Source organism: Capricornis sumatraensis, chromosome 2, assembly GCF_032405125.1.
Source record: "Capricornis sumatraensis isolate serow.1 chromosome 2, serow.2, whole genome shotgun sequence".
Lineage (NCBI taxonomy): Eukaryota > Metazoa > Chordata > Mammalia > Artiodactyla > Bovidae > Capricornis > Capricornis sumatraensis.
Window position 1 is genome coordinate 215,913,309 of NC_091070.1, and position 22,699 is coordinate 215,936,007.

The window sequence follows — 22,699 nt, forward strand, 5'->3', positions numbered from 1 at the left end:
CTTGATGTAGACAGCTCTTATATTTAACAAGATCCCATTGTGGGTCCATCCTGCCTAGCTCGAGTTTAGAGAGTAGAGGGAACTCAGCTGTTTTGACCTACACCAGCATTCCAGATTCAAAACTGGTTCCCCCAGCATGAGACCAGGACTCAAGAGTAACTTTGAAACCTTGAGAGAAATTGGTCACCAGTGGATTAAACCCTGGAGAAGGAGATGGCAACCCACGCCAGAATTCTTGCCTGGAAAATCCCGTGGACAGAGGAGCCTTGTGGGCTCTAAAGACTCCCAAAAGGTCACAGAGAGTCAGACACAACTGATGACTAAGCACAGCACAGTGGATTGTAAGGGACTCCTTTAAGTCTTTTTTTCAAGATATTTAAAAAAAAAAACCTGATCTTTTCTCTGTGGTGAGCTTTTCGTAACACATCCATGTCAGCATCCCTGCTTCTGTTTGGTATGTTCAGGTCCACCTTTTACCTTGACCCGCCTAAGAATTCAAGCTCAAGGGCAACAGAGGCTCCCAGGACAGTTTTCTGGGTGGAAATTGAAAACTAACCTTTGAATGAACCTGAAATTTCAAAAATTGCATGTGGGGCTTCCCAGGTGGCTCAATGGTAAATTATCCACCTGCCAATGCCGGAGATGCAGGTTAGATACCTCCATTGGGGAGATTCCCCTGGAGGAAGAAGCGGTCAACCCACTGCAGTATTCTTGTCCCGAGAATCCCATAGACAGATGCCGGGGTCCAGCCCCGGTGGATCCAGGGAATTCGAAGGTAGGGACGGAGTCGGCGTCCTGGAAAAAACTTATTTGATTATAGATATGGAGGGAGATTAGGAACAGATAGTGTAGTAGAAAAGGAGGCTGAATTCAGATGGGAAAACGGGGAGCGAGAAAAGACGACACGGGGGAATCAGTCTTTCCGGAAACTGATCTGATTTCTTTATTTTTCAGGTTTGTTTATATACCTTTTTGTTATACATAGGGATGAATACAGAGTCACGCGGGGGTCAGCAGACCTGACCCTTATCACAATCAGGTGCTTCATATAAAATTATACAAAGGTCTTACGAGTTTCATCATCTTTTGGCCATGAGGTCTGCTGACATTTTATGGCTCTTTCTGATACCGGTCAGTTAACCAGAAAACTTATTTTTCCAGGGGTGATTTTTTTCTTAAATCAATCAGGCGCCACCCTCCAAATAAAGTTGCATTCCTATAGGGTGAGGGTGTAGTGAGTTACAATCAAGAAAGGAATTTACTTAACCTAAGGTTTAACATGATTAATCTTAAAGGTTAATACTTATTTTTCTTATATGCTAGTTATATTCATTATATAAGGGCAGGAATATGGAGATTTGGCAGCAAATATTGGCTCAACAAATGTAAACCCTTCACCAATGTTCCCCTTAAGATCTATTTTGTTTTAAGATAGAGATAAAGTTACATTTTTGCATCACAAGGACACAGTGATTTATAGTGATTTATAACAAAGTACAGTGATCTTATAACAAAAGAGAAGATTCATTAACTCAAAGTCTAGTATTGCTAACATCAAAAACTACTATATTTCCTTTTCTATATTCCAAATACATTGATTAATATATTCCCAGGTGCCTAAGGATATGGAGGCCTGATGGCAATCATTGACTCATCAATGAAAAAAGCCCTACGCTAATACTCCAAACTCTCTGTGCTGTTTATGGCTGAGAGGCTGTCACACAAGCTAGTCTGTCAGCAGAGAGGTTTGACCTGAGACATCCTTGTCACACCCAGGGCAGGGAATTAGCAGTAATTATTGGCAGGACAAATGAAAAAACCCTTCACCAATATAATTCCTAATAATCCTACTAATACTATACTAATGATCTTCTGACTTCTCAAAAGAGTCTGTTTTTAGAAAGTTTTAAAACATCCCATGCCTCTCACAGTTGGGAGGCTGTAAACAATCACATGCGGCCGAAGGAGCCTGATCAGGCAGGCCAGAGAACCTCCAGAGTTCCTAAGTTGAAACACTCTTATCACGCCCAGGAATTTTTATTAACTGGAGCTGCAAGTTAACTCCTTTTCTGAGAGAAATGGTTATGGGGGACAGCTCCTCGTAAAGTACTCTGGTTTGGGGGGTAGACGTTTGGGAACAGGGGGTTTCCTGAGGCTTGATCACACCTTTGCGTATGCCAAGCTTCCTTCTTCATGACCTTTGCCATGGGCGGAGTTCCTCACGCTGGCCCCCAACAGACAGAGGTGCCTGGCGGGTGCCAGTCCATGGGGTTGCAAAAGAGTCGGACACAACTGAGCGACTGAGTACACACACAGGTTAAATTTAGGCAGGAAGAATGTCCCCTATCTGTGCACACATGAGATGTAAGCGATCTTGCTGTTCAACGAGACTCAAGAAAACCAAAGCCCAGAGATGAACTGGACTCTGCTCACCCATCTGTGCCTGCTTTACCCTGGTGCTGTCTGCCTCTGCTGATCAGAAGCCATCTGTGGAAGGGATCTATCAGGAGCGCTCTCTGTTCTCCCTTCTCAGGGAGTTGCCATCACAGGTGCAGAGAGCCCTGCTTCCCCCGTGGACTCGTGGGCTAGACAGCCCTGCACGGGCCCTGCACACCTGTGCACAGGTGGGCTGAGCCAAGTGTGTGTCAAAGGCTCCCAATACGGGGGTCAGGTTTGGGCGCACTCTGAAAATAAAATGATCTCTTGGGCGGTTTAGTGTCATGTAATAGTATTTGGCAGTCCGAGAAGGTTGACAGTTATTCATGTAACAAGTTTATAGGGTGGGGCCATGGTTGCAAAGCCGGGTCAAACAGACCTGCAGGGAGATACAGCTGTCTCTCTGTGCAGACAGTTCTGTATCCACAGATTCAGTCAGCCATGGATTGGAAACGTGGCGGGGGGAGGGGGGCAATTACAAGAAGTTTTCAAAAAGCAAAACTTGAATTCGTTTCATGCTGGCAACTATTCACATAGCATTTATGTTGTACTTAAAGCTCTTTACGTGGCATTTACAGTGTATTACATGTTATAAGTAATCTGTAGATGACTTAAAGTATACAAGAGGATGTACGCAGGCAGTGTAAAAATTCTTCATTTTATGTAGGGGATTTTGGAAGCAGCCCCCTGTGGATTGCGAGGGATGACTTTATTGGAAATAGGATTAGAAAACAGACATTTATAAATCTACATTAAAAATGAAATTGGACGTAGAGTTTGGTGGTGTGCTCTAATATTTCAGTAGGAAAAGATCCAATGGCTAGGATCAGATGGTGGGTTTGAATTTCACAAAACAAGGGCAGTGGCCCCTGATGGATGTAGACCAGCTTGCTGCCGCCCACACCTTCATCCCAAGGCCTTTTCCCTTTGTGTCTCTGAAGTAAACTATAGAAAATGGCTTTTAAAGTCATCTTTTATTTACCCGCTGGGGTGTGTTTCTCCAGTACTCAGGGGCCTGTGTTCCCATTGAGCCTGACAATCTACCAGCAGTAGGAGTTTATTGTTTACATATGACCTTTTAAATCATATTCTTTCTCGCAATCTGGGTGCTTAAACACCTGGCTGATTTTTATCTAGTTATCAAACCTTTGGGTTCACGGCAAATGCATTTGAGTGTTTCATTTGTTTCTTGATGTACATACAACACCAGAAAACACACCCAAGTCCACTGCAAGTGTCTGATATTTGCAGTCGTAAAATACGGACGAGATGCGCTGCTGCTGCTGCTTCTAAGTCGCTTCAGTCGTATCTGACTGTGTGACCCCATAGACGGCAGCCCACCAGGCTCCCCCGTCCCTGGGATTCTCCAGGCAAGAACACTGGAGTGGGTCGCCATTTCCTTCTCCATCGCGTGAAAGTGAAAAGTACTGTCCGACTCTTACCAACCCCATGGACTGCAGCCTACCAGGCTCCTCCGTCCATGGGATTTTCCAGGCAAGAGTACTAGAGTGGGTTGCCATTGCCTTCTCCATTGAAGAGACATACTAACTACATATTTTAGAGGGGAATAATATATGGTGATTTTTAGAATGGGAAGTGCCCTTAGGGATGCAGAAGACAATCACCTGCCCTTTTAGCGCTGATGCAAATTAGCTCGAGGCCTTTGCATGTGGTTACACAGCAGAGGAACAGAGGAGCAGAAAGAACTCTGAGCAAACCTTTCCTAACGTTCATATTGTGATCTAACCACTGGGATACATAACTTGTAAACGTGACTCTACAGAAACATATCAAAGAAGGTGAATGGCAGTAGAGGTGAAATCCATCAAGTGCTTACCCTGTGAGACAGAGGACGCAGAGACCCAGGGGAGGGGCAGGGCCAACAGCGGGCGTCACTCCTGGGGAGCCGAGTGGTGACGCCCACCGGGTGCCAGCTCCCCAGGGAGGTGGGGGCGGCGGCTGGCAGCGGAGGGGTGCTGGTCCTGCGGGAACTCCCCCTCCTGCCCCGGAGACCACGCAGATTGGTGAGGAATTGGCCACCTGAGCCCAGCATGCCCGGAGCAGCTGGGCGGCCTCGTGGAGGTGGAAACTGTGTTCACACCAGGCAGGGGCCGGGCTCCGCGAGTGCTAAGATGCCAGGGCTCACGGCGCCTGCCTTTGGCCGAGCTGCTGGGGCGCAGGACCCCACTGTGGGTCCACCCACAGCCGGAAGCGCACGCGCAGCCCTCTGTGGTCTAGCGCGCATGCGCTCTCCCAGCACCATCGCCTCTGTGTCCTTCCAGCGCTTCTCCGTGGAGTGCCCCCTCTTTTTTCCCCCTTATCAAAAGTGAGGGGGACCAAAATGAGAGTTTATCCGTTGTAATGCTGGAAGGCTTTCTTTGGTGTTTGAGTTTTGCTGTGTAAGCAAGCGCGTCTTGCCCGTTACAGGGGGGCCTGAGTGGGAGTGGCCGTGTGTGCGTGCGTGCTCACCTACCCCTGTGACCTCCCACCCAGCCTTCCACCCCAGCCTCACGGGGCCTCAGCCCACCTGCAGGCCTCCGATCCTTTGGGGTGGCCCAAACCCCGGAACTCCGGGAGGGGAGGCCGGCATGGTCCAGGCGTCACTGTGGCGCCAAGCCAGACGGGACTCAGGCTAGCAAGAGACCCGACCCACAGCCTCTGGGGCCGGAGATGTTCTGGCAGCGTGGTCCTCGGGGGGCGTCCAGTTGCTCGGGGTTGTCAGTTCGCTGGTGTTTCTGGAAGGCCTCTGTGCTGGGGTAGTTGAAATGAGACTCGTTCCGCTCTTTGAGACCGCGAATTCCCAAGCCTGGGGAAGGGGTGGGCGCAGAGCGCAGAAGGTGGAGAGGTGGTCTGAGTCTGGAGGTGGCAGAGGAGCCCAGCGGTGGGCGTGTTTCCCGCTGTCCAGGGGAAGGGCTGGCAGTCCGACCCTGGACGCCGATGGGAGGTGCTGGCGGCGGCTGTGCACCCACCGGGCGGGAGGGGTCAGCCCTGCCGCCTCCACGTGGCCGCCCCGCGCCCCGCCGCGGGGGCCCCGCTGACCCAGCGCGGTCTCTAACGCTGTCTGTCGCCAGCTGCCCCGCTGTGTCTCGCGCAGGTGTCGTCCCGTAGCTTCTGTCTAACCCGTGTGTGGTAGCAGCCCCTCCCTGTGCCCTGTGAACACGGAAGCGCCATCGCCATGCTGTCGTGTGTCTCCCCTTCAAGAACTGGGTTTCCCTTGAGGAGAATACAGAGGCTCTCAGCCCTGGGATTTGTCCACGCGGTCGAGACCAGGCCCCCACCCTTTTCACGGCACATGAAAATTTCGTTTCGGTTTCCTGAACCCAAGGAGAGAATGACGAATTTCGATGCTCTCCGTTTCTGGACTCTTATCAGCCGGGTTCCCAGGGAGCGAGAGACATCCCGAATCGGCACACAAAGCCCGCATGAGTGCTCCACCCTCCTGAGTCCCGAGCCATCCTGGCCTTGCGCGGAGCCTGTGTGTCCTAACTCCAAACAATCATGGGTTCTTAAAGACGACTATTGGAATCTGGAGTGGCAGTAGGCCTTCCAAAGCCCAGTGGTTGCTGGAGACAGATCTGAAGCTACTCCTAAACACTCAGGGCTGCCTCCAGGGCCGCAGTCTAGGGCGTATTTTTCCACAAGCGAAGCCCACGTCTGTTCGCCCTCCCCACGCTCTGTCTTTCCCGTGTAACAAGGTGTTTTGTGTGTGTGTGTGTGGCAGGTGGCAGGTTCAAGAAAGAGATTGTCGTCGACGGACAAAGCTATCTGCTGCTGATCCGAGATGAAGGTGGCCCCCCGGAGGCCCAGGTGAGTACAGCACCCACACTGGGGACCAGCGTGGACCTCTTGCTCCTCCTTGAGGTTCTGACTCCACAGGTGTGCACAGAAGAGGTGAGAGAGCGGCCCCTGAAAATGTTTCCTGTGACTGAGGTTTTTCAGTTCAGTTCAGTTCAGTCGCTCAGTCGTGTCCGACCCTGCGACCCCATGGACCACAGCACGCCAGGCCACCCTGTTCATCACCAGCTCCTGGAATTTATTCAAACTCATGTTCATTGAGTTGGTGATGCCATCCAACCATCTCATCCTCTATTGTCCCCTTCTCCTCCTGCCTTCAATCTTTCCCAGCATCTGGATCTTTTCCAGTGAGTCAGTTCTTTACATCAGGTGGCCAAAGGATTGGAGTTGCAGCTTCAACATCAGTCCTTCAAATGAATAGTCAGGACTGATCTCCTTTAGAATGGACTGGTTGGATCTCCTTGCAGCCTAAGGGACTCTCAAGAGTCTTCTCCAACACCACAGTTCAAAAGCATCAATTCTTCAGCACTCAACTTTCTTTATAGTCCAACTCTCACATCCATACATGACCACTGGGAAAACCATAGCCTTGACTAGACGGACCTTTGTTGGCAAAGTGTTGTCTCTGCACTTTCATATGCTGTCAAGTTTTGGGGAGAGGCTAATTCTGTTTTTCCTTCAGGCTGAAACCTGGAGGGGCAGTTTGGTCTGTGTGGCTGATTTTCCCTTTGTGCTTCTAAGAAGGAAGGAAGAGCAGATGTTGCGCTGATTTGTCAACTCGGTGGCAGTGGCATCTGGACGTTTCTATAGCCTCCCACCCTTTTCTTATAAACGTTTCATCTCGAGAGCATGCTAAGTCACTGCAGTCATGTCTGACCCTTTGTGACCCCCATGGACAGTAGCCCGCCAAGCTCCTCTGTCCAAGGGACTCTGCAGGAGAAAATACTGGAGTGGGCTGCCATTTCCTCTGGAGCAGTACAGTCAGAAAGCTGGGTGGAATTGGAAATCTGAACACCACCACCAGGCTGCCCACCAGGCTTCACAGCCCAGGTCATTCACCACTGAAAACCAGAAGCTGCAGCATGGTGTGACTTCTTTGAGAGTTCCTTGGAAAATGGGCATTGTGTAGGGAAAAAAAAAAGACCAGCCTGAGTGTGAAAAATTTCTTTCTTTGGTTTACTCACTCCCTAGTTTATGGCTTTATTTCTATAATAATTTACTAGCTAAACACTTTAAAGGAGGTAAGGGCTAGTAATAGTCAAGACTGATTACTGCAAACTTAATATCAAAAAATATCCCAGGTGTTCTTTCTTCAACTTACCCGTTTGTGAAAGTGCACTTAAATTTAGTGATTTAAGTGAAGAGTGTTGAATATGGGGGTTGTTAAAGAGTTAAGAGTTCTAGATAGAACTTCATACACTGAGAGGTGTGTGGCTTTACAGAAATATGGTGTGGAGTTACCAGGTTCCAGTGAGTCTATAGTGTCACTGATTATAAGCTATGCCAGTATTTAAAAGAAAAATACTGTCAACTCATGAAAGAAAGCAGTCCTTAAGGTATGTTCTGATAGCAAAGATGTGAAAGTATGGAAAAGATTTCTTTAGCTTTGATGAAACAGCGTAGTCAATGATAGTAATAAGGAAACATTAAAGACAGGTTGAACGTGGGAAAAGCAGGTTATGAAGCTGCGAGAGCTCCTGGTCAGTGCATGTCGGTGACTCCGAGCAGGACCGGCTTGCCATCTGACAGTGTCCGGAAGGTCTGTGATGGCAGTGAAGCTAAATGGCTCTTAGTCGACCTTCACCCATTGGGCGTCTGTCCTGCTGTCATGAAGGCTCCCTCCGCGGCGGCTGGGGACAGGTGAATGACGTAGGTGAAGTGTGGGGGTCACCTGGGGTGATTTTCCGCCTTTCCAGCTCATACACGTCTCAGAGCGTGCAGGGGCAATTTCACACTCAGAGAGCACACCTCGGCTCCAACCGTTACGAGTCTAAGGAGAAAGTTGAGAGGTGTGCAGAAACGCGTGTCGGAGCTGGCTGAGTGGCTTCAGGGCCGCTGCTGTCCAAGGTCGCTGCCCAGGGATGGACACGGCGCTTTTTTCCCTGACTCCAGTGGTAGACCAGCGAGCCGGCCGCCCTGGACCAGAGTTAGTGATGAGACCTGTCCCCAAGGGTTCCAGGTCCACCCTGGAGAGGGAACTCCAGCTTGAGGAACTGGGGGCTCAGCACACCACTCTACTCTGAAGGTTTCAGCAGCCATGATCATCATTGTTACTGCTGTCTAGTCGGTATCATCTGAACTTCAGGTTTAGTTTTGTCCTGTCACATAAAATCTCCACGGGCAACTGAATACCCTTCTCATTTCTATGTAGAAGTCAGAGCTTGGGCTTCCCAGGTGGCGCTAGAGGTAAAGAACCCACCCGCCAATGAAGGAGACGTAAGAGATGCCAGTTTGATCCCTGGATCAGGAAGATCCCCTGGAAGAGCGCATGGCAACGCACTCCAGTGTTCTTGCTTGGAGAATCCCATGGACAGAGGAGCCGGGAGGGCTGCAGTCCATAGGGCTGCAGAGAGTAGAACACGACTGACGCGACTTAGCACGCCAGCTTAACCAGCAGAAACCTTCCCCGAATGTGTTAGAGCTGATGCCTTGACCATCAGAACTTGTGCTGGAGCTGCAGCTTCTTTTAGAGAAAAGCACGTGGGACTTTTTTCCCCCGCATTTTCACTTGGGTCTTTCATTAAAGAGGAAGGCATCAGGCTCCAGATGGTGTCTGGTGCCATGTGTGTGACCCTGGGGAGCTCTGAGTCCTGGGGTGCTTTGCTCACTTGGCTCCAACTTTACAAGGTGACTGTGGCTATCACACGAGCTGACGTGTTCCTCCAGCTGATTTGCCAGAAAGAGGGTCTGATGTGAGTTCAGCTGGATGCAGGTAAAACAAGGATAAAATGATAACAGAGCTGGGCTGCTGTGGGGTTTTCGTTTCCCCCCCCTCCTTTTTGCTCATTTTGTTCACTGGTTTGGTTAATGTCTCTGGCTGCTGCTGCTAAGTCGCTTCGGTCGTGTCCGACTCTGTGCGACCCCATAGACGGCAGTCCACCAGGCTCCCCCGTTCCTGGGATTCTCCAGGCAAGAACACTGGAGTGGGTTGCCATTTCCTTCTCCAATGCATGAAAGTGAAAAGTAAAAGTGAAGTCGGTCAGTCGTGTCCGACTCTTCGCGACCCCATGGACTGCAGCCCACCAGGTTCCTCCGTCCATGGGATTTGCCAGGCAAGAGTATTGGAGTGGGGTGCCATCGCCTTCTCCAAATGTCTCTGGCAGTGGGTTGTAATTCCCACAAAGGGTGCTGTAATTCATCTGCGGCAGATCTTGACAATATGAAGACCTCTTCTGTTGACAGAGTCGTTGGCCCTGGGGGTGGAGGACTTCTGAGCCGTGGGCCCCCAGAGGAGGAGGGCCAGGGTCCCAGCGCGGCTTCCTGGGGGGCTCTGCAGGCAGTTTAGGGTGCAGCAGGAAGCTGCAGGGTCACCCCGCCTATTGGTACCCAAGTTGGCTCTGCGCGCTGGGTGCTTTCCATCAGCTGAGTCGGGACGGGGGTGGACATTGCCGTGGGGAAGAAGGTCTGATTTGACTTTGGAGACACGGTGGCCTGGGTGGGAAGCAGGTGCGGGCCCCGTCCCAGGTGTGTTGTTCAAGGATGAGAAGGGCGTTAGCGATGCTTCAGAAGCGGGTTTCGGTAGAAGCTGGATGCCATGCGTGGCCCCCCTGCCCATGCTCACGAAGGTGGCCCGACGCTGCTCCTTCCCTGTCTCCTCGCTCCTCGCGCCCTGCTCACCTGCCCTCTTTCTCCCCAGTTTGCCATGTGGGTGGACGCCGTCATATTTGTCTTCAGCTTGGAGGACGAGATCAGTTTCCAGACCGTCTACCACTACTACAGCCGCATGGCCAGCTACCGGAACACGAGTGAGATCCCGCTGGTCCTGGTGGGGACCCAGGGTGAGTGGCATCTCCGGGCAGGTGGGGCTCACGAGGCTCTGGCCACTGAGCCGTCAGTGGCTTCCTGGCCTGTATTTTCAGAGACGGGGCCAGTTTGCAGAAGGTCTAAAGAAGAAATAATTTCCTGCTGAAGTCTTAATTTTTTTAAATTTATTTTTTTTTTTTTTACTTTACAATATTCTATTGGTTTTGCCATACATCAGCATGAATCCGCCACGGGTGTACACGTGTTCGCAATCCTGAACCCCCCTCCCACCTCCCTCCCCATACCATCCCTCTGGGTCATCCCAGTGCACAGCCCCAAGCATCCTGTATCCTACATCTACCTAGACTGGCGATTCGTTTCTTATATGATATTATACATGTTTCAATGCCATTTACAGGGAGAATCCCTGAAATGGCAATCATCCTGTCTCCTCATTTGGTTCAGCAGAGAAATCACTTGGCAACTTCAAATCAAAACACACTACTACACCCCTAAGGGCTTCAGAAAGAAAGAAAGTCTAATTTCTATATTAGGGCATCTTAATTCTGTCTGTCATAAAGTAATGTGATTTATAAGCAACCTAAAAAGTTGCTTCCGTTAACGTTTGCAACTTTAATACTGATTTTTCATACATTGCCGAGTTTTGTTTTATTCTACTGTATTTCTTAATGTCTTCTGATCCAAATCTCATTTTTAGCAGATCCCTCAGAGAGCGTACAATCTTACTGCATGGGTGTGTTTTGTAGTTTTTTTCTAGGTCACATAAAACTTGATCTCTTAGTAAAGTGACATCACCTAGGACGCTCTTGGTCATAGATTCATTGACGTGCTGGTATCTGCTGGGGACTTAACTAAGGGGTCACAGGGATTGTTTTAGAAAGTCAGATGAAAGTGCAAGTTGCTCGATTGTGTCCGACTCTTTGCAACCCCATGGACTATACAGTCCATGGAGTTCTCCAGGCTGGAATACTGGAGTGTAGGTAACCATTCCCTTCTCCAGGGGATCTTCCCGACCCAGGGATTGAACCCAGGTCTCCCGCATTGCAGGCAGATTCTTTACCAGCTGAGCCACCAGGGAAACCAGATGAAGGTTAACTTTAAAACCGCTTTGTCAGAAAAATGAGGAACTTAAAAAACAATCACGTCCAAGAAACCCTGGATTTATCCCTTCGTTTCTTGGTGCAGGTTGTTTTTGTTAATTCCTTTGGAATAAGCACATCCGATCTGCCCTTGCATGCCCTGATGTGAGACTTCTTCAGATAAGAAACTTGTTGTGTTTGAGCAGCAGGAGCTATATGCAGGGCACCAGGTCTGATGTAACTGAGAGCAGGCGGGATAAGCCAAGATCATGGAGTGGGGAAGTGTGCTGGGAGGAAAAAAAAAAAGTGTGGAATAAACTGAAAGCATCTTCTCAGGGTGCTAGATGTAAAATGTGAGTTGGGGTTTCATGGAGAGGACCTCACCCCCATCTTGCCCCCTGCCAAGCATATATGTCGTGACCAGTGGTCTCATAACTGAAGCCTTCAGAGTAGAGGTGGGTTTAGACCAACTTGGGACGTCAGTTCAGTTCAGTCCATTCAGCCGCTCAGTCGTGTCCGACTCTTTGCGACCCCATGAACCACAGCACGCCAGGCCTCCCTCTCCATCACCAACTCCCGGAGTCCACCCAAACCCACGTCCATTGAGTCGGTGCTGTCATCCAGTCATCTCATCCTCTGTTGTCCCCTTCTCCTCCCACCTTCGATCTTTCCCAGCATCAGGGTCTTTTCCAGTGAGTCAGCTCTTTGCATCAGGTGGCCAAAGTATTGGAATTTCAGCTTCAACATCAGTCCTTCCAATGAACACTCAGGACTGATCTCCTTTAGGATGGACTGGTTGGATCTCCTTGCAGTCCAAGGGACTCTCAAGAGTCTTCTCCAACATTTGGTTCAAAAGCATCAATTCTGCACTCAGCTGACATGAGAGATTTTTAATGCCCAACGCGCCCTCTAGTGGTCACTGTGAGACAAGGCGCACCCGCAAGGAGCCCTTGGTTTGTGTTCGGACGGTTCAGGATTGGGTGTCTGACTTCCTAAAAAAAAAATTCTTTTTTTTAACTTCTTATTTTGTATTGGGTTATAGCTGATTAACACACAATGTTGTGATACTTTTGGATGTGAAGGGACTAAAACTTCTTGACACATAACGTTTTATAGTGGGCACCTCATCTAAAATCAGATCTTGCTTTTCCAAGCTGCCTGGAGATCAAGGCAGTTAATTTTCAGTAAGCCACCTCTCCCTGCAGGCCTGCCCAGGGCATTTGTGAGCCAAAGCACAGTCTGTGTGGGCATCTCCTTATTGGCTCCCTGGGTTCAGGGGTCTATGCTCAGGACACACAATGCCTTTGTGTAGTAGGGTCCCCAGAGTAAAGGGAAGATAGGCATTCCGTCCAAGCCAGAAAGCTACCTTGACCAATTTGCTATCTTTCTTCTCTAGCTGTGTGTTTGGGTGTAGAGAGTGAGGAGTCTGGGGGCCACGCAGACCTGGGCTCCCTGCCTCTGGACTGCCGTTGTCCTTGACGCTGCCAGGCTTTGGAGGGAGGAAATCTCACGGGGCTCTGGGGGCATCCGTGGGCACAGCAGTGTTGAGCACGTGGCTGGTTTCCTTCCTTCTGTTTCCATGTTTGGCCCACCTTCCTGAGGTCCTGCTGGGGTGGTCGGCCGGTCTTTGCCGGCCGCTGACCTTGGAGGTGCGTGTCGCCTCTGTGTGTCCCACCCCAGCTGAAGGGGAGTCCGACCTTGTCTCCCGCCAGGGTGATCCGGGTCTCAGGGGGCCCCGGAGGTGGCTCCATAGGCTGGGGAAGTCCCGCCGGGGGCCCTGAAGGCAGGAACCAGCCCCCTTTCATTCCCTCAGTTTTATAAGCGTCTGTGGCTGGAGAGCTTGTCTCAGACCTGTTGGGACTTCAGCAAAGCCATGCCCCAAAGGAGCAGGACTTGAGTGTTTTCAGGAGAGACAGTTCTCACCTGAGGGGTCATCACCCAGACCTCCGATTCCCAGAGCACCCTAGAAGCCCCCATGACGGGAAGGTGGAGTGAGCGTGGGCTTCTGGAAAGTTCCACCCTCGAGGACCATTAGCTCCTTGTGGGTTTGCGTTCTGTGAACCCTGCACACAGATCCTGCCACTGTGCAGAGCGCATGGGGCCTCAGAAACAGAGGTGAGGGCATCTCAGATTCCCCCCGACCCCCCGCCCCCCCACCCCCCGAGGTGGCTGGGGCCTGTGGCCCCGTCGGAGGTTAGGGGGTGCAGGAGATGAAGGAGAATCAAGTTCATTGTTCAAGGACACGTGGGGTGCGGGGCCTCACCCGGCGGTGGGTGGACGTGCTCTCTCTTGGGGAGCCGGAGGATGTTCATCAGGGCCGAGGCGATGGTGTTTGTTAAACATGGCCTGTTTTAGATACGGGCTGATCGCATTGATTTGAGGGTGAAACCTGAGCTGTAAATAAAGATAAAAGATTTAGAGTCTCAGGAGTGAAACAGGAGGCAAAAAGAGTGCTCCAGGGTAGGATCTGTTTCTGACACATGACGCCGAGTCGTGGAAGCCAGATGGGACAGAAATGGGGTGGGCACCCACCAGGGAAGGAGGCCTGGGTTATTGTGGGAACTCCGGTCAGGATAAATTCTAAGCTGGATTAATGCTCTGTGCATTTATTTTCTAGTTTACATACACCACAGCGTTTGAAAATCCTGGGTTTCTAGCTGTTTTTCTACTATTTTCTTAAAAGATGTTTCCACCTTAAAAAAAAAATACTTCTTTTCCTTAGGTGTTATGAAACCCAAGTCAGGTTTATTAATCTGCAGGTGAGACAGGATGAGATACTGTTTAAATTAATCCCTCTGACAGGCCTTGCCAGGAGTCTGAGTCATAGTTTTCCTGGGGGTCATTCAGAACTGTCAGTTAAACCTGTTCCATGGGGCTAGGGAAAACAAACAGGGAATAAGGAAAAAGAGAAAGTGAAAACAAAATCGGTGTATCATTCCCTGGAGATGCCTCCCTTATTTAATACTGAAAAAGCTGAGAGCCTCGTGCATTTCCTGTGCTGCGGCAAACATTTAAGAGGTTGTTGGTGTCTTATCTGCTGCTCTTTCCGGGACTAGCGGAGAAGACTTCCGCGGGTGGGCTTTTCTTTAAAGAGCTCTTGGCTGTTTCCTGTACCTCAGGAGACTTCACGCCCGCAGGAAAAATGCCACGTCAGGAACAGTCCCTGAAAAGCGTGTTTCGTCCCTGAAAAGCGTGTTTCGCCCCTGAAAAGCCCATTTCGTCTCACGGTAGCACCATGGCTGGAGCATCTGGGCCCGTGTGCCCGGCGCGTGGCTGCCCGCCTCCTCCTCCCCCTCCCCGCAACTCGGGAGTCATGGAACAGATGCAGCAGGGGGCTCATGCAGGCCAAGCTAAAAACAAATAGCGGGGGCGCAGGGTTCATTTTATCGAGAGACCAGTGGCTGGTGCCCGATGTCTGTTTTGCTGCCCAGATCTCCCCATCTGTACACAGGTCCTGCAGGAGGTGGGGGTGTCCCCTGCCCGCCCGCCCAGACCCGACGTGGCTCGTACACTTGTCTGTGGCCCCCTCTAGCGCCCCAGGTCACTTGCCACCCCTGCTCTTAGCCTTGGATCGCCCTTAAACCCGAGATGCTCGGCCACCCCGGGCCACCTCCTGCAGGTGTGCTTCCTTGACCCCTGGCCCTCCCAACCCGTCTCCCGCCCTGCGCCCCACCTACACCCCTGGTCCTTTCTCGGCTCTGTCTCACTTTCTGCCCCGTCCCTGGCTGACCTGACACCCACTCCGTGAGAGCGCAGGCTTCTGTCCCTCTGGTTCACTGGGGTTTCCCTGTGCCCGAACAGGACAGGCACCTGCGGGGGCTCCGCGAGCGTGTGTCCAGCGGCCGAGGGCGCCTGGAGGCGTTGGTGCTGGTGGAGGGGTGTTTCGTGGGCGCCTGTGCATAGATGGCCACTGCCCGTAGTGACCGTGCAGTTTTCTTCGGGAACCACATTTATTTAACCGTCACGCTTCCCTCCCCTGGTGGCTCAGATGGTAAAGATCTCCCTGCAGGCTCCTGGGTTGGGACGATCCCCTGGAGAAGGACATGGCAACCCACTCCAGTATTCTTGCCTGGAGAATCCCATGGACAGAGGAGCCTGGGGGCCTACAGTCCGTGGCGTTACAGAGTCAGACGCGACTGAGTGACTAACACTGTTGCATTTCAGCCTTCCCTCCCGGTCTTTGCGGACATGCTTTTATTTCCTGTTCAGGAACAGGGCCCTCTGGGACAGCTGGCCATGTGATGTCTGAGCTGAGTGGGGATGAACTATGCTCTGATCACTCCAGGTCCTGAGAACAATCCCTTCACTGCTGAGGAGGGACGGGCTTAGAGCTCCACGGGGCCGCGGGTGGCGGGGCGCCTTCAGGCTGCTTGGGGTCACCGTGTCGCCTCTTGTCCGTCTGTTGCAGACGCCATCAGCTCCACCAACCCGCGGGTCATCGACGACGCTCGGGCGCGGAAGCTCTCCAGCGACCTGAAGAGGTGCACGTACTACGAGACGTGCGCCACGTACGGGCTGAACGTGGAGCGGGTCTTCCAGGACGGTACGTACGCGCTGTGCGGGGGGCGGGGGCCTGCGCCCTGCCTGCGGGAGGGGTCCCTCAGCGCCGGGCCGCGCTCAGGGAACCACTGAGCATCTGCCCTGAGACGGTCCAGCAGCCAGTTCCGTGTGTCCCGTGGGTGACCTTTATCATGGACCGTTCTTTATGCACAGAACATGCAAGACACACACACATGTGGCATCATTTCTGCTTCACTGTAGATAATGTCTTCATTCGACCCCTTAAAAAGAAAAAAGTTTAAATGGCAGCAAGTGAAGAATAGCTAAAGAGCCTCTTGATGAAAGTGAAAGAGGAGAGTGAAAAAGTTGGCTTAAAGCTCAACATTCAAAAAACGAAGATCATGGCATCTGGTCCCATCACTTCATGGCAAATAGATGGGGAAACATTGGAAACAGTGGCAGACTTCATTTTGGGGGGCTCCAAAATCACTGCAGATGGTGACTGCAGCCATGAAATTAAAAGACACTTACTCCTTGGCGGGAAAGTTATGACCAACCTAGACAGCATATTAAAAAGCAGAGACATTACTTTGCCAACAAAGGTTTGTCTAGTCAAGGCTATGGTTTTTCCTGTGGTCATGTATGGATGTGAGAATTGGACTATAAAGAACGCTGAGCACCGAAGAATTGATGCTTTTGAACTGTAGTGTTGGAGAAGACTCTTGAGAGTCCCTTGGACTGCAAGGAGATCCAACCAATCCATCCTAAAGGAGATCAGTCCTGAGTGTTCATTGGAAGGACTGATGTTGAAGCTGAAACTCCAATACTTTGGCCACCTGATGCAAAGAGCTGACTCATTAGAAGAGACCCTGATGCTGGGAAAGATTGAAGGTGGGAGGAGAAGGGGACGACAGAGGATGAGATGGTTGGATGGCATCACTGACTCAATGGACATGGGTTTGAGTAAGCTCTGGGAGTTGGTGATGGACAGGGAGGCCTGGTGTGCTGCAGTTCATGGGGTCGCAAGGAGTCAGACACGACTGAGCGACTGAACTGACTGAAAAGTTTCATGTTAGGAAGACAGGAAACAGAAAGAACAGAGTCAGGTCTGGCCAAAAGTAACAGCACCTTAGGCCTGGTGGAGGCAGCCAGTGCCAGCGTTTGGAGGTTACTTCTTGTTGTCGCCTCAGTCTTGATCTCTCACCTCCAGGACGGCCATGCCTCAGGTGGGAAATTCTCCTGAAGGAGCCGGAGGTTGCCCGAGGGATAAACAGTCATGGACAGGCTCCTGATGGCAGATGAGACGCTGGAGGCGAGCGGGGGAGTGCAGGTGGAGAGGAGCGGGAGGTGGGGGGTGGGGAGGCAGCAGGGAGGGGGCGATCTCCCCGACTCCCCCAGGTCTGGGCTGCGGGCCTGGCGGTGGTTAGCATCCCAGGCCTGGGACAAGGATGCTCCTGGCAAAGGGTCCCGTTTCTGATGGGACGCGTGGAAAGTGAATCCTCGGCCTCCGCCTCTTCTGGGTGAATCTGGGTTAGACCGAGCTTCGCATCCCCAGCTTTGGTACCAAGGCATGTTGGGGGCTGAGCAGGGTGGCTGGGCAATCTCCTCAGAGATTCCCTTACTGCCGGGGTCCCAGAGTCTCGTGGTGCATCGGTCTTGGGGAGACTGCTCGAGCCCGGAAGAGCGGCAATGCAACGTTGGCTCGCGGCACAGCTCCAAACCAGGCAACGTACGCTCTCCTTTTAAATGTGCAAGCGAGTTTTCAGATGAAATCGTAGGAGTTCCGCACTTGCTTTCATCATTTCATTAAATTTCAAACCTTGGCATCCATTTTTTAACTTTGCATTTTCTTCCACTTGCCTCATCAGTCAGCTGCTCTGTAAGCTTGCCCTCTCTTTCCGCTTGTCTGCCTCACAGGTAATCATCAGCCTCTTCTGTGTCTCAGCACGTTTCTCCTGTTTGGTCCCTGCCTACCCCTTACAACTCAGGATTCCACCGATGACAGCCGCAGACCCTGGGATCCTGTGTCCCGTTCATCCCTCACCGTACATTTATGTGGACCGTCCCCACCTGTGCTGGGGAGCAGACACCCCCCCCCCCCCAGAAAATCATGCAGAGCCAGCGTCTGCGGCTCCTTGGACCTTAGTGAGCAGATGCAGAACCGTGCGAGGAAGCACGTGGGCTCCCCGAGTGGTGACTTCCGGTGGGCAAGGTAGCTGTCAGCCATGCAAGAGCAGACACCCCCAAGGGATTACGTGATGAAAGGTCCCCAGACAGGACCCAGGGTCCAAGCCCAGCCCGCAGCCTGTCTCTAATAACGGGCTTTTTTGCTTACAGGCTGCAGGGGGGCTGGGTTGCCCGTGGGTGTGACCACAGAAGTGAGTGGTTCCTGTGATATCTGGTGGCGGGGGGAGTCCCGGATACTGGCTCTGTGGCCTTTCACAGGACTCCTGCCCATCCCTGACTGCAGTTCAGCTCAGTCGCTCAGTCCTGTCTGACTCTTTGCGACCCCATGGACTGCAGCATGCCTGATCTCCCCGTCCGTCATCAACTCCTGGAGCTCAGACTCATGTCCAGCTCATGTCCAAACTCACGCTCCTTGAGTCAGTGACGCCATCCAACCGTCTCACCCTCTGTCCTCCCCTTCTCCCGCCTTCAGTCTTTCCCAGCATCAGGGTCTTTTCCAATAAGTCCGTTCTTCACATCAGGTGGCCAAAGTATTGGAATTTCAGCTTCAGCATCACTCCTTCCAAAGAACATTCAGGACTTATTTTCTCTAGGATGGACTGGTTGGATCTCCTTGCTGTCCAAGGGACTCTCAAGAGTCTTCTCCAACACCACCGTTCCGACATAGAGGATCGGAATTTAGTGGCATGGATGAATGTCTTTTCCATGTGACGGCTTTGCTTGTACATTGATGGAGGTTTGCAAACGTGACCTCTCCATGAATAAATGAATTCATCTCATACATAATAAGCTTGTTAATACTCAAGGATGACAAGTGATGAAGCTTCCCCGCAGGGCTTCCAGAACATCCCAGGCAGTGGGCAGGTCCCCTGTGTGCTGGGGCACGCCTCTCTCACCCTCACGGTGGACCCCAGGCAAGAGGAGCAGGAGGAGGGATCTTTCCAGAAGTCACTGGGCAGAACCCCACAGTGTCTCCTTGCTGTGACAGCTGCTCAGTGAGTCCACTGTGAAGCAAGTTCAGTCCGAAGTGTGAGCTTGCACAGGCTTGGATTTCCCGTCTGTTTTGTTATTATTCTAGCAATTGCCATTAAGTATTTGAATTGTACAGAGTCTTCAAAGGAAATAACATCTGCAGTACTGCAACTTCCATCTCTATAGTGATTTTTATCTTTAAACTATTTTTATTTACATGAAAATAAGTTTTTTAAAGTAAAATTGGGGTTTTTGTGTATGTGTGTGTGTGTGTGAAGTTGCTCAGTTGTTTCGACTCTTTGTGATCCCATGGTCTATAGCTTACCAGGCTCCTCTGTCCATGGAATTTTCCAGGCAAGAGTACTGGAGTGGGTTGCCATTTCCTTCTCTAGGGGATCTTCCCGACCTATGGATCGAGCCCAGGTCTCCTGCCTTGCAGGCAGACACTTTACCATCTGAGCCACCAGGGAAGGCCCTCTATTTTATACAATAATTAGATGACATGTATTTTAATTTGTTGATCATCAGCTCTTTCGCTGTTAGTTGGTAAAAGTAGGTGTCAGCCAAGTGGGGAGTATTCTCAGTACTTAGAAATAATTAACAACGGCCATCCATTTTAATCTTCAAGAGAAAAAACTGGGAAGTTCTGTAGCTAAAGAACTCAAGAAGAGTCATGTAGCTCAACCAAAGGCCCTCGCCTTTACTGAGCCCCAGTCTGGGAGCCCAGAGCCCGGAGCCTTAACCACGTTGTTAGAACAAAGCACCATGGGCTTCCCTGGTGGCTCGGTGGTAAAGAATCCGCCTGGCAGTGCAGGAGACACGGGTTCGATCCCTGGTCCAGGAAGATCTCACATGCTGCGGGCAACTAAGTCCCCACAACTAGAGAAAAGCCCGCACAGCAGCAAAGACCCACGCAGCTAAAATTAAAAATAAAATTCAAAAGTAAGCATTTGGGTCCCTCAGGCGGGAGGGTGGGGATGGGGGTGAAGGGCGTGTGTTTAGCTCACAGATTCACTGCCCATTCATGGACTCAAGTTTATCTGGATTTCTTTCTTCTTTTACTTCAGTTCAGTTGCTCAGTCGTGTCCGACTCTTTGCAACCCCATGAACCACAGCACGCCAGGCCTCCCTGTCCATCACCAACTCTCGGAGTTACCCAAACCCACGTCCATCGAGTCAGTGATGCCATCCAACTATCTCATCCTCTGTCGCCCCCTTCTCCTGCCTTCAGTCTTTCCCAGCATCAGGGTCTTTTCCATTGAATTGACTCTTCACATCAGGAGGCCAAAGTATTGGAGTTTCAGCTTCAGCATCAGTCCTTCCAATGAATGGGCAGGGTTGATTTCCTTTAGGACTGACTGGTTTGATCTCCTTGCAGTCCAAGGGACTCTCAAGAGTCTTTTCCAGCACCACAGTTCAAAAGCATCAGTTCTTTTGCACTCAGCCTTCTTTACAGTGCAACTCTCATATCCATATATGACTATTGGAAAAACCATAGATAAAATAATAAAGTGGCTCCAATGAATAAATATATTTTCTTTTCCAAAGGAGTACTTTCAAAGATTTTTCATGTTCAAAAGCAAGCCATGTGTGTCTACACATATAAATATATTTAATATATATTGACAAGGTGAACTTGTGAGTTGCCATCTGTTAATACGTACTTTTTATCATTTGTAGTGATGACTGATATTTATATTCACAGTTTAAGGGCTTATGATGTAAGACAGATCTTACGAGGCCTGGGAACTGCCTTCTTTGTGGGGTGGCTTCCTGCAGTCACCAGATTGCTGGTGCCAGGCCAGTGTGTCCTTTTTCTGTCTTCTTGGCACCTCTGTGCCCACCAGGGTCACGGCCACACCCCCTCCCCAGTCCCATACCCACAGCCCGCTCTGCAGTGAGAGCTGGATATGCTGAATTTCCTGGGCCAGATGGGTGGTTAGTGTCTGTTAGGATGGGGCAAAAAAGGTTCAGCTGCTTGAGTTACACTGTTTAAAGGGGTTTACTAGTTTGCTGGGAAAGATTGAGGGCAGGAGAAGGGGACAACAGAGGATGAGATGGTTGGATGGCATCACCAACTCAATGGACATGAGTTTGGGTGGACTCTGGGAGTTGGTGATAGACAGGGAGGCCTGGCATGCTGCGGTTCATGGGGTTGCAAAGAGTCGGACATGACTGAGTGACTGAACTGACTGACTAGTTTAAAATTCTCCAAGAACAGGGATGACATGAAAACGGTTACCTGCCTAGGGTGATGCTCAGTGGAGGGTGGCAGGTAGAAAAGGCAGATGGTCATCAGGCTCGTCCAAGTTAGCTGTTTGAGTCTAAGAAGGTGCTCTGACCCTGGTTTGATGGCTTCCCTGCTGTCGTCATTAACCACGGGTGTCACCGGCTGTCACTGCCTGGTAGCTCTTTACATGATCTAATCCACTAGAAATTAGAATTTGCTGGTTGTCCCTGAAAAGGCCACATCTGATTCATCCTTGATAATTTCTCACCGAATTTCAAAGATGCCTGATATGGAGTAGACTTTTGATTGAACCTATGGGTGGAGGGTGTATGTATAGTGTATAGTAGGGGTGGGGTATGTAGATTTGGTGGGGGGGTCTCTCTGTTGGTGTTATAGCCCTGGTTTATGTTTGAATGAGAAAGTGTGTACATGATTTATAGTAACTATTTTTATAAAGCATCACATTGTCAGTACCACTTGTATATGTCTTTTCAAATTCAGTCAATTTCTTAAGCAAGAAATTAACAAATTGAAATAATGCATGAATGCCAAAACTAAAATAGCAGCATCTGGTGTAGTAAACTGAATTCTCAGAGAGAACAAAAACAAAAGAAACACTTCTGAGTTACTCTTCAGGAGAAAAAAAAAGATTGAGTTCAAGTTCTTAGTGGTGGGAAGTTTTAAACCCATGTGTTACAGGCAAGCCCAGTGTGTGGCACGTGATTTGTAACCAGATCTTCCAAACACAGTGAACAGGTGGGGAGTGTGTCAAGGTGGGACCAGTACCCGGTCTGCATCCACTAATGTGGGGCTAGGAGGTGATGAACCTTGAGTAACCCAAGTGTCTGAAAATATGATTATTAATTTGTCACTGGTATGTAATCAGCTTGTCCCTTATCTGAAGTCTCTTTGTCTGGAAGTAAGAGCTTATCTCACATTATGTTCAGTGGGCCCAGAGGACTGACTTTTAAAGGGGAGTGACCTCTTTCGACTATCGATGGATTTGCTTAAAAAATTGGAATTGACATATATACACTTGTTGTTTATATGTGTCTGACTCTCTGACCCCGTGGGCTGTCGCCCGTCTGGCTCCTCTGTCCACGGGATGTCCCAGGCAAGAATATTGGAGTGGGTTGCCATTTCCTCCTCCAGGGGATCTTCCCAACCCAGGCAGGGATCGAACCCGTGTCTCCTGCATTGGCAGGTAGATTCTTAACCCCTGACCCACCAGGCAAGCCCATATGTCTGCTGCTATGAGTAAAATAGATGACTGATGGGAACCTACTGCTTGTCTCAGGAAACTCTACTCAACGCTCTGTGGCGACCTAAATAGAAATGAAATCCAAAAAAGAGGGGATGTGTACATAGATGGAGCTGACCCACCTGGCTGGACAGTGGAAACAAACGCCACATTGTAAAGCAACTGGAGCCCTATATAAAATTTCTTTAAAAAAACATCACTTATCCAAAAATGACAGTTTTTAGGTAGAGGGGAATTTCTAGATTATCAGTGTGG

General features: G+C 50.5%; 1 protein-coding gene across 2 annotated transcripts in view; it reads left to right on the forward strand.

Annotated features, from left to right (window-relative positions):
* The window catches only part of AGAP1 (ArfGAP with GTPase domain, ankyrin repeat and PH domain 1), a 566,367-nt gene that overhangs the window by 212,451 nt on the left and 331,217 nt on the right, over positions 1–22,699 (forward strand). For both annotated transcript variants that reach the window (XM_068962986.1, XM_068962992.1), the window contains exons 4-6: positions 6,158–6,243; positions 10,088–10,229; positions 15,703–15,837. In XM_068962986.1, the coding sequence (XP_068819087.1) occupies positions 6,158–6,243; positions 10,088–10,229; positions 15,703–15,837 (363 nt within the window). The remainder of the gene's footprint in view (positions 1–6,157; positions 6,244–10,087; positions 10,230–15,702; positions 15,838–22,699) is intronic.